The sequence below is a fragment of the Barbus barbus genome (genome assembly GCF_936440315.1).
Source record: "Barbus barbus genome assembly, chromosome: 4".
NCBI lineage: Eukaryota > Metazoa > Chordata > Actinopteri > Cypriniformes > Cyprinidae > Barbus > Barbus barbus.
Window position 1 is genome coordinate 13,708,400 of NC_136732.1, and position 13,806 is coordinate 13,722,205.

Sequence of the window (13,806 nt, forward strand, 5' to 3'; positions counted from 1 at the left end):
ATTCTAAGTACATTTGAAACTTTTAATGACACACAAATTATATGATCTAGCGAATAAGTTATACTAACATACACTAAATTTCATGGTTTTAAGTCAAAGTGATTTACTATTAGAAGTAAAAAAACTAAGTTAAGAGATGACATTTATGTTGAATGAAGTCTAAAACTACAATTGTATAGTGTATTCACAATACTTATAGACACTAAAATAGTACTAAAAACATCAGTAAGGTTGGAAATGGAAAAACTCGTCAGAATTTGTTTGTGTGTTGGGCTGATGTATTTTTGTGAATCTGATAACCAATAAGCTGCAGGTTCAGTCCCTAGCAGATGTGAAACTGGAAACTGGAGATGGTACTAACATCTCCAAAAACTAAAGAAAACTACAAACATACGTTTGAAATTATGTATGAGCATGTTCTGAGTCCGCTGAGCTTGTTTAATGTCCAAAAGTACAGTCTAGGTGAGCTTCATGATGCTCTAAAGCAGCTCAATGCTGGATAGGTTTTTGAACAGAAGTGGTTTTGAATGTATTTACGTTGCTTGAAATGCCATCTAGGTAGGCAGCTCACTGGTTTTTGAAAATGTTATGATGCGACATATGTTGCTAAACTTGGGATATTCTGAGTTTTTGTGAAGCAGAGCTCGCTCAGAACATGCAAATGACTACCAAAGAGCTTGGCAGCTCGCTAGATTTTGAGACTATTTCTCAGCTAAAGATGACTAGCATTTATGCTCTTTTTTTTTTATGTGAGCTGACTTTGAACATGCCAGTGAGGCCCAGAAATGCTGTCTAGCTAGGCCACTTAACACGCTTATGTTTCCCAAGTATGCCACAGCTCCCTATGTTTTGAGCAAAAGTGTTGTCTAGTTAAGCAAAGTTTCTTAGCTGACTATGAAGGTGTCCATGATATCCAAAAAAGATTTATAGATAGGCAGCTCACTAGGTTTCAGAGTTTTTGAGCTGAATTGACTCTGAACAATGCGTATGATGCCAAAAAACTGCTGTAGACAAGTCCCTAGGTTTGGAGTTTTTTGACATGACATCTCTCAGAATACACCGAAGATGCCCAAAAGGTAGGCCTAGGTAGGCAGCTAACTGGGTTTTGAGACACAATCTCTCAGCTGGGATCACTTGCTCACAAAATTGACTCTTAAAGCTCATACGACATCCAGAAATGCTGAAGGCAGCTCACTATGTTTTGGAGTTCCTTTAACTGAATTCACTCTGAAGATGTTTAAGATGCCCAAAATACTGGCCACATATTCAGTTCCATAGGTTTTGAGAAACAATCTCTCAGCTGAGATGGCTTGCACTGTGGTTATGCTCAGATACATTGTTGCCAGTTGCTGTCTAGCTATGTTTTTGATCTGAGGAGACTCTTAATGTGCATACAACATCCAGAAATGCTGTCTAGATAGTGACAAAGAACAAAAATACTCTGTAGTTTGGCAGCTCGTAAGGCTTTGAGAAACTGAGAAGACTGAGCACTAGGTCTGAAAAAAACATCACTATTGCACTTCCATAAGGCACTTGACCCCTGGGTTCCTCTGAGGAGGCTGACTGTCTCTCCAGCTATAGTGAAGCCAAGACAGGCAATATTTTGCACAAGATGGGCATCATCTCACTCCAAGTGACTCCATCATCTGATGATGATGCTGCTGATGGACCCCAGTCGCAACTCCGAAACAGTACGGAAACAGCGCTGTCCGGGAAATCCCGATCGCCATCTCTCCCTCCACCCCCCTTTACTAATGTTACCGCACCTCCAACCTTCCCTCCCCCCAGCCAGAGGAGTAGAAACAACAAGCCGCCATTTTGTTTGTGCGGAGAGAGTGAAAGAGGCAGGAGCGACCGAAAAAAAGCCACTCGAGCGCCGACCACTGCGACTCTGAGCGCCGCCGGCTCCGGTTCGCGGATCCAGACCGGATAAAACACAAGCACGGCGATTAGCGGAGGCGACGGAGGGAGATTAGAGATTCTCCCGTGTGCAAATCAAAGAGCAGACTGGGTTTTCCTTTCTTTCGCTGTTCTTTTTTTAAACGAAGCGGAGAGGCGGAAGAGGGCAATACATTTAAACGAAGGGAAGCTCGTTCAGGGGAAAAGGAAAATAACAGCGTCACGAAGTGGGAATATCTGTGAAATTACATCGCCGCTTGCTGGCGGACGACGGCGAAAGTGGGGAAAATTGCAGGAACTGTGCAAGAGAAGGGAGAAATTTAAAAGGGATGAACGCGCAGGGGGGTTCACAGCATCACAAAGCCTATGAAAGGGGTTTGAGGACCCCCAGATTTTGGGGGGTGCAGCTGGCAATATCACCCGGATCGGCAGATGCTTCAGACCCGAAATATTATTGAAGCCCAGCTCGGTTCGGTTCTGTTTTCGACCCACTGCTGGCTGTTCCTCTCGCGCTTTCTTAATGCTCCGCAAGGCTCTTCGTGCAGGGACAAATTATTCTTATTTGCTTGATGTGTCAGTGCATTGAAATACACGCATATGCATTGATCAACTTCACTTGATTCCCGTTCTTTAGCTCGTGCACAGCGGACTGCGAGGCAACATCTTGCACTTCAGACCGATTGCTTGCATGTTCTGTCCATTAGACGGACACTTTTGAAATCATTTCTTTGCATGCACGAGCTGTGCGCAGTGCAGGGTGGTCTCGTGAAGCGATGGTCAGAGGTTTTCTGCAAACACTTTTAACTCGTGCAGTGGACACGTTCACACAGAGGGCGCACGAGCCATATTCAGATGCGAATGCACAATAAACCATTTGACTTGTCACTTTGAAGTGTTGTTGCAAAATGCTAAGACTTGGACACTGAAATATGCAAGTTGTTTGGAATCGTCTAAAGTAGCTCGTGCATGCAAACAAACTGAAGTTGGATGCACATTCATCGCGTTATTTATTCTGCAAAGAGTACTGTCTTATTAAGGATGAAAGGAAACTTTGACATGCATATGACTGTTTAATGATATTTCTAGTATTTATTTATTCTCTCCATCTTAATTTCTTGGGAGGAAATAAAGACATTGATGAAGACATTGATCTGTGTCAATTTTAAGGATCACGATGGACTTTCAATCGTCTAAATAAAGTGATGCAGGCTGAGAATTGCACATGCTACAATGCAAAGGCAGAAACGATTCTGAATCATAGCGTTTGCTCATGAGCATTGCATGAAGCCGCGCCGGAGTGAGTTCGGTTTCTCGTACACAACGCCTTAAAAAAAACCAACACTTCAGCTCGCCGCCGACAATGGCGGAAAAGACGGATGCAAGCAACGAGGATAAATCTCGGGAAAATTGTTCAGTCGCCGAGGAGGCTACGTGAGTTTGCGGCGAGCTTGCATGACCGTCTGTCCCTCCCTTCACCTCCTCCATTCGGAAATATACTTTGAGGAACTAAAGACTAGAAAATCTTAAAAGGGAGCTTTAAAGGTGGACTGAACATTGAAGCTTTGCTTGGCATTGCATTGCATGCATGTATCGTCCCATGAAAGGGAAACGGGAATCCGTCCGGTGCTCGTGAACGAGGAGAGATTTCATTTGCACATCGGCTCGCGACTGCACAGGAAGGGCTATCCTACGCGGGATATATGCTTTAACACTAAACCGGAGGAAAACTATGGCCGATAATGTACTGGAATCCGGTCCGCCTTCAGCTAAGAGGCCTAAATTGTCTTCTCCGGCTCTGTCGGTCTCCGCGAGCGATGGAAACGGTAACGTAAATAATAATGTTTCACGCGCTGCGGTGTGCGGCGGCGAGTCTGCCGCTGTTCGCCTGCACAAGACGCTCGGCGTGTGTTCCCAAGAGCGTTCTTTTGTTGTATCTGTTTGTTTGCATCGTCCCCTGGTATTTAAATAACTTAGCAGGGATAGCTAGCAGGCTAATTTGCTTGTTTTCATGTGAAGTTGGTGAGGTGTGTTTGTGCATGGTCATCTGAGTGTGCAAAATAGTATGCAGTGTTTTTCCGGGTGTGCGCTACACAAACTTTTCGCTTTGTTCGTCGTTGTGAGATGTCGAGAGCAGGGGTTGGTGTCAGAGGTTTATGGGGTGATACATTTTGAGCTTGGCAGGAGAAGGAATACTCGACAGGAACTGTTTTAAATCACGTCGTTTTACTGACGCACGGTTTGGAGTGAAGTGCAGAGCACTTTCAGACTCCAGAGGTCTTACTTTTCAAGTTGGTTTACATGTAGTGCGTACTAAATAGTTGACAAACCAGTGTCTGCAAGTTTCTGATCAGCACTACTTCATCTGTGTGGTTACTCTGTATTTTAACTAGCTTAAGGTGGTTTGCTGGTCTTCCTGTTAGACCAGATGAAAAGTGTCCAAGACCCTTCTAAATCCTGCCTGACTAGTTCAGACAAGCAAACCAATCTAGGCTGGTTTATACAGCTTTTTACAGCATGTATGGAAGTGGAAGTCAGGTCATGCCTGAACTCTAGTGGTTCACCAGTGCAGGTTTTTAAATGGCTGATATCAACAGAGCAGATGGGCGAATGTTATCCTAATGTATAATCTATTTATATGCATGTAGAATTTCATAATAGCAAACAAGATGAATTTGAATCAGAATTTTATTTTATTCAAGTTTGGGGAAACTGGCGTAAGTTGTGCAACTGTTTGTTGTCATCTAGGCAATAAGAAATTAATGTTTGTACGACTAATACTTTGAACTAAATCCCATTTTTTTGTTGTTTTTATTTTTACTGCACACTATCTGCAGTTACCTAAAGATAAACCCATAAACCAGGCATAAGATGGTTATTTTAATATTGAGAGTATTGAAGTCAATGTAAAAATGTTTTTAAATTTTTGGAAATATTCTATAGATGAAGAAAAAAATGTACATGCCAAAAATGTATCACAAAATTGGCTAAATGCTGTCACTTTTCTAATTCACGTCTCTTGACAATTTACATGCATTTAAAAACTCTCCTTTAAATATAAAATTAAATAAAAACTCTCAGGTGTCCACAAAAACAGCTTGTATGTAGACTTTAAAACAGATAAAAGTGTGAATCAGCCAAGCATGTTTTGGTTGTTGGTCTATGACCATAATCGCAATCCAAATATTCTCTGATTAATTGCTTGGCTGATATATCGATCTAATGTGAAGAGTGCATTTATAAATGTTCTTGCATCACATTTAGAGTATGTTGCATTTATTAGTCATTGGTGCGTTGCTGCTATCAGAATCTGCCATTATGTAGGAAAAGGCCCCCATTTTGTCCCACTACTTGTCCATTGTTATGCCTTGCCATGTGTTTTTTATTAGTATGAACCATTAGGACATGCACACCGGCTCTACTGCATACGGTTCTCCTGTGAGCCGATAATCTCAGTCCTTCTTTCATCACGGGAGCTGCAATAAACTGTTGCATGAGATTCGTTCAGTTGCGCTCTGGTCAATGTGTCTAGATTTCTTGCTGTAGATTGACGGATCAACCCATGTATTGTCCAGGTCAACTAACCTCCTGGTGTATTGAATTTACAGATGTGTTGTCCACTTGTTGTGTATTATTTAGTATTTATCTCATCAGATACAAGTCTGTCTAAGAACAAATATGGTTTCTTTTGCTCTGGCTTTGCTGGACACGTCTCATTTTTTGGGCATATACTATAATTATTCTTTGCTGTATCTCATTATGAGTGATTTTTCTGTGAGCAACAAACTTATTAAAGTCTCTTTTCCCCCTTTCTTTCAGATTTTGGCTCCCTGTTTGACCTGGAGCATGACCTCCCGGATGAGCTCATTAACTCCTCCGACCTGGGCCTTCCTAACGGGATGGACCCCGGCCAGTTGCACACCACTCTGGGTGGAGGAGGGATGTTGGGCCCTCTGGGTGGCTTGGGCCAGGACACAGCGGCCAAACACAAGCACCTCTCTGAGCTCCTCCGCCCTGGTGCCCCTCCATCCACCTCCACAGCCACCGGCAACCCTGGTAACACGCCCCCCTTGGGGATGATGGGAGGTTTGAGCGGCAACACGGTTACTCAGGGACTGGGTGGCCCGCAACAGCCTGGCATCATGCCGCAGCCTGGCATGGTGGCGGGACTGAACCGGGGCATGATGGGCACCCAGAAAGGGAACGGACACCCGCAGAGCATGATGGGAGGGCAGATGATGAATGGTGCGCCTAGAATGGGCTACACCAATGTGAACATGAATGCGGGGATGGTTGGTAACGGGAACATGCTGCCCGATGCTCTGCAGCAGCAGAACGCAGGGCAGCAGATGGCACAGGCAGCAATGAGACCGCAGCAACCAGGAGCAGTAAACAAGGTAACGTGAACAAATCAATATAATGAGTGTCAATATAATAATTCAGTGCACAACCAATAAACTGCATTCAAAATGCTTTTGCTTTAAGGTTAACTTCAGTCTGTTTCTCATATCTCATAATACATACATGAACTGATGTGTTTTTGAGTGAAAGAGCTATATAATTTGGGGTCAGTAAGATTATTATTATTTTTTTAATTCATAGATGATCAAATTAAATTAAATGTAATGTTATAATATAATTTTATAAAAATATATTTAAAATAAAGGCTGTTCTACTGAATATTCTGTTCAAGAAGTCTGAAAAAAAGTATCACGTTTCCACAAAAATATTATGCAGCACAACTGTTTCGACATGTGCAGTAAGAAGCGTTTCTTGAGCAGCAAATCAGCGTATTAGAATGAATTCTGTGGGTCATGTGACTTTGAAGACTGAAGTAATGATGCTGAAAAATCAGCTATGCCATCAGAGGAATATTTTAAATTAAAAAAATATTGAAATAAAATTTAAAATTGTAATGATATTTCACAATATTACTGTTTTCTCTGTATATATATGATCAAATAAATGCAGGCTTGGTGAGCATAAGAAACTCAAACATATAAAATTGTATGTAACATTTATATTATTTATTATAGATGCTATTTATTTAATTTGATATAGATAGATTTTATTATAGATATTCAATTTTGATCTAATTATTAATTGCAATAAATATATTTAAATTTTTATATATATATATATATACATTTATTATTATTTTTATATATATTATTTTAAGCAAACACATAAGTGTTGCTTTTCATTAGGCAAAGACCCAATGTAATCAGAAAATAAAGACCATTGGCTAAATTAATTCATATTAATTATTAATATTATTATTCTTAATACAAAAAGTGCAAGCCGTTTTAAGCCTTTCTGCTTCAACAGTTGTCAAACTATTTTATGGAGAAAAAAGGACAATAACAACATAAAGCGCAATGTTCTGTTGCTGTCACACACTTATCAGTCCCAGACCCACACATTATGGTTAAGTTGCTTTAGAGAGAACCTAAAGGTTAAATACTTCTCTCAGGATTTATGACTTTTAAAGGCCAAGTTGTCCAATTTTCAAACTTTATAACCTGTAAGAAAAAAAAGATTTATGTAGTGTTTGTCGTTAGTTGCTTGATTTAAAAACTAAATTTGAAAAATTCTGGTTTTCATTGTCCGAATAGACAAATCTGATTACTTCTTTTGACAGCACTGTATTCCTCTCCTTTAAAAACACAACCCTTTGTTATTTTTTTTTGTCTTGTAAGACTGTTGTTAGAATTCAGGTAGTGAAATAGACTATTCAAGAGAAAGAAATCTCTTGTGGTGTTTCTTTGGTTTGAATGTGATGTGATGTGATCCTTCACTCTGAAACAGACCTTAGTTTGAAAAACCTTCTCTACTCCCTAATACGAGGAACTCTGCGCACCATTTTGTTGATTCACGGGCGATTGCACAACCTGGACTGCAGGAAATGGGCAGAAAAAAGAGGGAATGACATTTTCTTTTTTTGTTTTGCTGGGTTCTTGTAGATTTCAAGCTGCTGTTTTGAGGATTATTTTGCAGAATTGATACTGCAGTGTCACTAACATTATACGTATGCTGTGAGTAAACGATGAGAACGTGAGTGTCAAGCAGGCTGAATGATTGATTGATTCTCATCTATTGATGTTCATGTTCATGTTTTGCTATTAGCATTCTCAGTTTTGTCAGCTCATCTTGGATGCTTTATGATTCTGCCCAGGATGATGGATCAGATTCTGTCATAAGTGAAACCTTTGAGACTGATGTACTAGCTCATTTTCATTCTTGGAAAAAGTTTTTCTTTGTTTTGGTTTTTTCCTCAGATGGGAATGATGGGTGCTCCAGGCCCCTACGGTAGTTCATATGGTCAGTGCGGAGGACAGTCCCTTGGGCCTCAGCTCCAAAACAAAGCAGGACAACCCAACAGCATTAACCAGTTCAACATGGACAAGAAACCTCAGCATGGGCAGAACATGGGTGGCATGGTGAGAGAACTGTACAGAAATTGTCACAGTGAACCACATCCACTTGTTGATTGATTATTTCCAGGTTGTAGGGCTGCACGATTAATCGAGTGCGATTGTCATGCACATCTTGTCAGTAAAGCCGGTTCTGTGATTAGTGATTATTAAATATTTGAGAAAAAAAACAAAAACGTACCGATCCCATTTTTTGCGCTAGTTCTCTGTTTCTTAACACTCTGCTGCAGCAGCAGGAAGATGAAATCCTGTCCCTTGAAAACCCTCTCTCTGTCTGTGTCTAGCAGAGCTCAGGTGTGGTGGGTGGCGTATCGGGCCCAGGCGCAGCGGCGGCACCCCCTGCAGCGGACCCGGAGAAGCGTAAACTCATTCAGCAGCAGCTGGTGCTGTTACTGCACGCTCACAAGTGCCATCGCAGAGAGCAGGCAAACGGAGAGGTCCGCCAGTGCAGCCTGCCCCACTGCAGAACCATGAAGAACGTCCTTAATCACATGACGCACTGTCAGGCCGGAAAATCCTGCCAGGGTGAGCGCTGCCACCAGTTTATATTCTTTCAATCATATTTTATTTTCCCACAAATAAACAATGTGTGTGTTCCTCTGCAGTGGCTCACTGTGCATCCTCCAGGCAGATCATCTCTCACTGGAAGAACTGCACACGGCATGACTGTCCCGTCTGCCTGCCGCTTAAAAGCGCTGGAGACAAAAGAAACCAGCAGTGTGAGTTTTAATATGCACAAATGCTACTCATCCTGATGTCGTTCAAAATCTGTGACTTCCTTTCTTCTTTCCAACACAAAAGAAGATATTTAGAAGAATGTTTCAGCTGTTGGATTCCATTGACTTTACTTAAAGGGCTCATATGATGCGATTCAAGTTTTCCTTTCTTTGGAGTGTTACAAGCTGTTCGTGCATTTATATGAGATCCGTAAGATCGCAAAGATTAAAGTCTCAAACCCAAAGAGATATTCTTTATAGAAGTTAAGTCGTCCTCGCCTTCCTAAAACACCTCATTCAAACACGCCCCCAAAAATCTACATCACTGTGTGGGAAAACACCGCCCAAATCTATACGCAAAGAAAGAAGGCGTAACTTTTATTCTCGCTGTAGTATTGTTGCCGCCGCCACCATGTCGTGGAGACGCTGTGTGTTTCCAAATCTGGTAAGTGGCGTAACATTTCTGTCACACGCTTGAGGTATTCGGCTGGACAGCTGGATAACTGGCCAATCAGAGCACACCGCACTTCTCAGAACGATGAGATTTGTAAAAATTGGCACGTTTCAGAAAGGCGGGGCTTAGAGGAGCAACAATAATGTACGGTATGTGGAAAATGTGTTTTTTAAACCTTAAACCACGTAAACGCATTGCATTACACCAAATACACAATGTTTTTTTTAGCATCATATGATCCCTTTAAAACATCATCTTTTATACTAAAATACTACAATTTCAAAATTATTTAAAGAGTTGTTCAATCTCTCATCCTTTCATCCATTTTTCTCTCTAGCTCTGCTGGGAGGTGCTGGGATGGGCATGAGTGGTCCGTTAGGTGGGTCATTACCCGGTGGTCAGCCTTCAGCCCCAAACTTAAACCCACCCAGTCAGATTGACCCAAGCTCCATTGAACGGGCATACGCCGCCCTTGGACTCACTTACCAGGGCAACCAGGCATCCAATCAGAATCAGCAGACCTCTGTGCCTGCTCAACCCGGCATGAGGACGGTCAACAATATAGGTGAGAGTTTCCAAAAGTTGTAGCCTCTAATTACATGTATGTTCACTAATGTTATTTAATGGGATAGTTCACCCAAAAATTAAAATTGTGTCATTAATTATTCACCCTCATGTGTCCCAAATCCGTAAGATCTTCGTTCCATCTTCAGAACACAAATTAAGATATTTTTATTAAATCCGAGAGCTCTCTGACCCTCCTATAGACAGCTATGTAACTACCATGTTCAAGGCCCAGAAACGTAGTAAGGACATCGTTAAAATAGTCCATGTGACATCAGTGGTTCGACCTTAATTTTATGATTTTTTTGTTATTAATCATACATGTAGTGTTTTTTTCAGTTAGTACAAAAACTAGTCAGTTAGTGTACATCCTTAACATGTCTTTCCTACAATGTCTTATATTTTCTTTGCGTACAAAATTTATTCTCGTCGCATCATAAAATTCAGATTGAACCACTGATGGCAGATGGACTATTCTGACGATGCTTTTCATACTTTCTTGACAGTGTTATTTACTTGGCAGTCAATGGGACAGTCACAAACCTCCCGGTTTTCATCTAAAATATCTTAATTTGTGTTCCGAAGACAAACTAAGCTTTTATGGGTTTGGAACGACATGGGAGTTGTGATTAATGACAAAATGTTCATTTTGGGTTGGAGTAACCCTTTAAACTGTGTGCACCAGCAGGTGGGAACTCAATGGGAGTGAACGGTGGAGTCGGAGCTCCGATGACGAACCAGCATCCAGGAATGCTGCCTGACGGCATGCTGCACAGGAACATGACGCCTCAGAGGTACGGGACATCACTGCGGCTCAGTGGACCAGACCTGGTTTAAATGGATTGGTCAGTGACTGCTTTATGTTGATGTTTGATGATTTGTCTCTCTCTCTTGCAGTCTGATGAATGACGGCTCTGGTGTTGGTAACATGGGTTCTGCAGCAACAGCCACTCCCCCCTCTGCAGGAATGAGGAAGAGCTGGCATGAAGACATCACACAGGACCTCCGCAATCACCTCGTACACAAACTGTGAGTGATATGCTAACACACAGCCATTTTATACATCTATTATAAGAAATAGTCAAATCTGTTGGGGAATTTTACATTTATGATGAATGAAAATGAAGGTGGGGTCAACACTGAATAATTACTCGTTATTACTAGTTAGACGTTCCTGCTTGATCGCTGTATTCAGCTGAAATAGGTGGTGGATTACAGTATGCACTCTCATTAGCTGTCGGTTGAATCACATCGCTGCTCATTCGCATAAAGACAGATAAAACAGTCACTGTTGCTCACGTCATCAGAAAGCACCAACTCTCATTGAAAATGAATAACTTTAGATTGCTTCTCCGCTGCAAACCACTGTCAATATTGACACATCAATTATACACATTACTATTCAGTGAATTGAAAGTCCAAAGAAACCGCAGTTATTTGAAATCGATATCTTCTGTAACATGATACATGTCTTTACTGTTATATTTGATCAGTTCAATGCATACTTAACCCAGAAAGGTAGTAAGGACCTCGTTAAAATAGTCCATGTGACATCAGTGGTGTTTTTGCACAAAAAGTATTCTTGTAGCTCCATAAAATTACTGTTCAGCCACTGATGTCACATGGTCAATTTTAACGATGTCCTTTTTACGTTTATGTGCCTTCAACATGTCAGTTACATTGCTGTCATGAATTATACAAGAAGTAAAAGAAACGTTAAGTGAAAGTATACTAAATGAAACATTTTATTTCAGCTAGCTATCAAGGCCACATTTCTCAATTTCAAGTTGATATACTAAAATAACTAAATAAAAAAACTAATAAAAATTCTGAAAAACTGTATAGAAAACAAAAACTAAAAACACAACAAAATTACTGAAACTTTAACAAAAATGAAAATGGAAAATACAAAAAGTTAATTCAAAATGTTAATAAAATCTGTAATCGTTTCCATACCAGACGCAACGATTGTCGAGTCGCACCGCAACAGCTAAAGTCTGTCTACATTGGACGCGAGAAAGCAGCCATTGCATATAATTTGAACTTTGTTTTAGGAAGTCATAAATCGAACGAGGCATCAGTTTACTGTCAGGGATTTGTCGTGTCGTGCCACACCGCATCCAGTGTAGACAGCATCACTGATTATAATGGGTTCTATAATATTTTGTTGCGCCGCTCGCGTCTGGTGTAGACACGGTGTCAGTGATACTGAAATAGCACTGATTTATTTGAAATTGCTCCTTGTGAACTTGCTTTCCATAAAATTATTCCTTATCTAGTTATCACACAAAACTGGATCACACATGGTGCTGTCTAACTTAATAAATTTACTGTTACTTGTGTATTTTTCTGTTTGTGTGTGTGAGTAGTGTGCAGGCTATCTTCCCCACTCCAGACCCTGCAGCACTGAAGGATCGGCGGATGGAAAACCTTGTAGCTTATGCTCGCAAAGTGGAGGGCGACATGTACGATTCTGCCAACAGCAGGGTAAGAAAACACTTGCACAGTATCAGGTCTGTGGATTATATTTGGTAAATATCTAAGTGAATCCACAGAATCACTTGCCCATGATGCAGCTGTCACAGTCTAGCCTTGGACAGAGCGCTGGAAAACCTCGTCCTAACCAGGCGCGATACGTCCATTAATTTCAGAATAGTCTTCACTAAAAGCTGCATGAAAAACACTTTTGAACTGAAACATTGTACATGTTTAAAACGATTTGCAAGAATGATAGTCCTCGTGAATGTTTAACTTTTCCAGGCGGAGTATTACCACTTATTGGCGGAGAAGATTTATAAGATTCAGAAAGAGCTGGAGGAGAAGAGGAGAACCAGACTGCAAAAGCAGGGTATGATGCCAGCTCTGCCTGGCATGCCCAACAGTGCTCTACCTCAAGCACCAGCTGGCATGAATCAGGCACAGCTGCCCAGTACGTACACATACACATCTGCATAACCTGGCCTTAAAGGAATTGTTCACCCAAAAATGAAAATTTACCGATCCATAGGTTATCCAAGCTGTAGATTAGTTTCTTCATTGGAACAGATTTGTTTAAATTTAGCATTTCATCACTTGCTCAGCAGTGTTAATTTCGTCAACGAAGACAACAATGAAAAATATTCGTTAACGAACCTTTTTTCTGTGACTATGATGAGACGTTGATGAGCTAAAACTAATATCTGATGAGAAAAACTGACCAAATTTAAGCCGCATCTTCGTTAACAAAACGAGACGGGACTAGAATGTTATTTGAGGACTACCGGACATTCAAAATACATCCTATAGGCTAAGTTAACTGTCTTGTCTTTCTGCAAGAGCTAAGTTGCTAAGTTGGCAACACTGTGCATCTCCATTTCTCCAACTACGGGCTTTGCCATGGGTCAAACAGAAAATGCGCGCTGCATTAATCGTTCGTTAATAAAATTAGTGCCGTTAAAATGAATTTGCGTTAACGCATATTCATTTTTACATATTTACATTTTTGAACCGTTCGTTTTGTTTACAAAGCTTCAGTGCATAACGGCACTTACTTCTGTCTTACGAATGTACTGCAAATGCTCTAAAGAACGCTGAAGGCGAACAGAAATGAGATGTCAGTCACGCTTGTCAGGAAAGTGAGTGAAACACACACAAACAAATTTTTATCAAATAATACGGCATTAATAAGCAGTTCACTTCCGTGATTTGGTATGGTTGTGTTCACATCAGCAGCGAACCGTACCGGAGTTCACTTGAACCGTAC

The 13,806-nt window shown here is 41.0% G+C and overlaps 1 protein-coding gene across 6 annotated transcripts in view; it reads left to right on the forward strand.

The window, feature by feature from the left end:
* The first annotated feature begins 3,502 nt into the window (after positions 1–3,502).
* Positions 3,503–13,806, forward strand: part of LOC306867791 (histone acetyltransferase p300-like) — a 40,804-nt gene continuing 30,500 nt past the window's right edge. For 5 of the 6 annotated variants that reach the window (XM_079413669.1, XM_079413671.1, XM_079413667.1 and 2 more), the window contains exons 1-10: positions 3,503–3,722; positions 5,716–6,293; positions 8,175–8,336; positions 8,615–8,855; positions 8,936–9,049; positions 9,838–10,065; positions 10,750–10,858; positions 10,962–11,093; positions 12,434–12,551; positions 12,825–12,993. In XM_079413669.1, coding sequence (XP_079269795.1) covers positions 3,629–3,722; positions 5,716–6,293; positions 8,175–8,336; positions 8,615–8,855; positions 8,936–9,049; positions 9,838–10,065; positions 10,750–10,858; positions 10,962–11,093; positions 12,434–12,551; positions 12,825–12,993 — 1,945 coding nt within the window. In that variant the 5' untranslated portion in view covers positions 3,503–3,628. The remainder of the gene's footprint in view (positions 3,723–5,715; positions 6,294–8,174; positions 8,337–8,614; positions 8,856–8,935; positions 9,050–9,837; positions 10,066–10,749; positions 10,859–10,961; positions 11,094–12,433; positions 12,552–12,824; positions 12,994–13,806) is intronic. The other variant, XM_079413668.1, reaches the window with a different exon arrangement.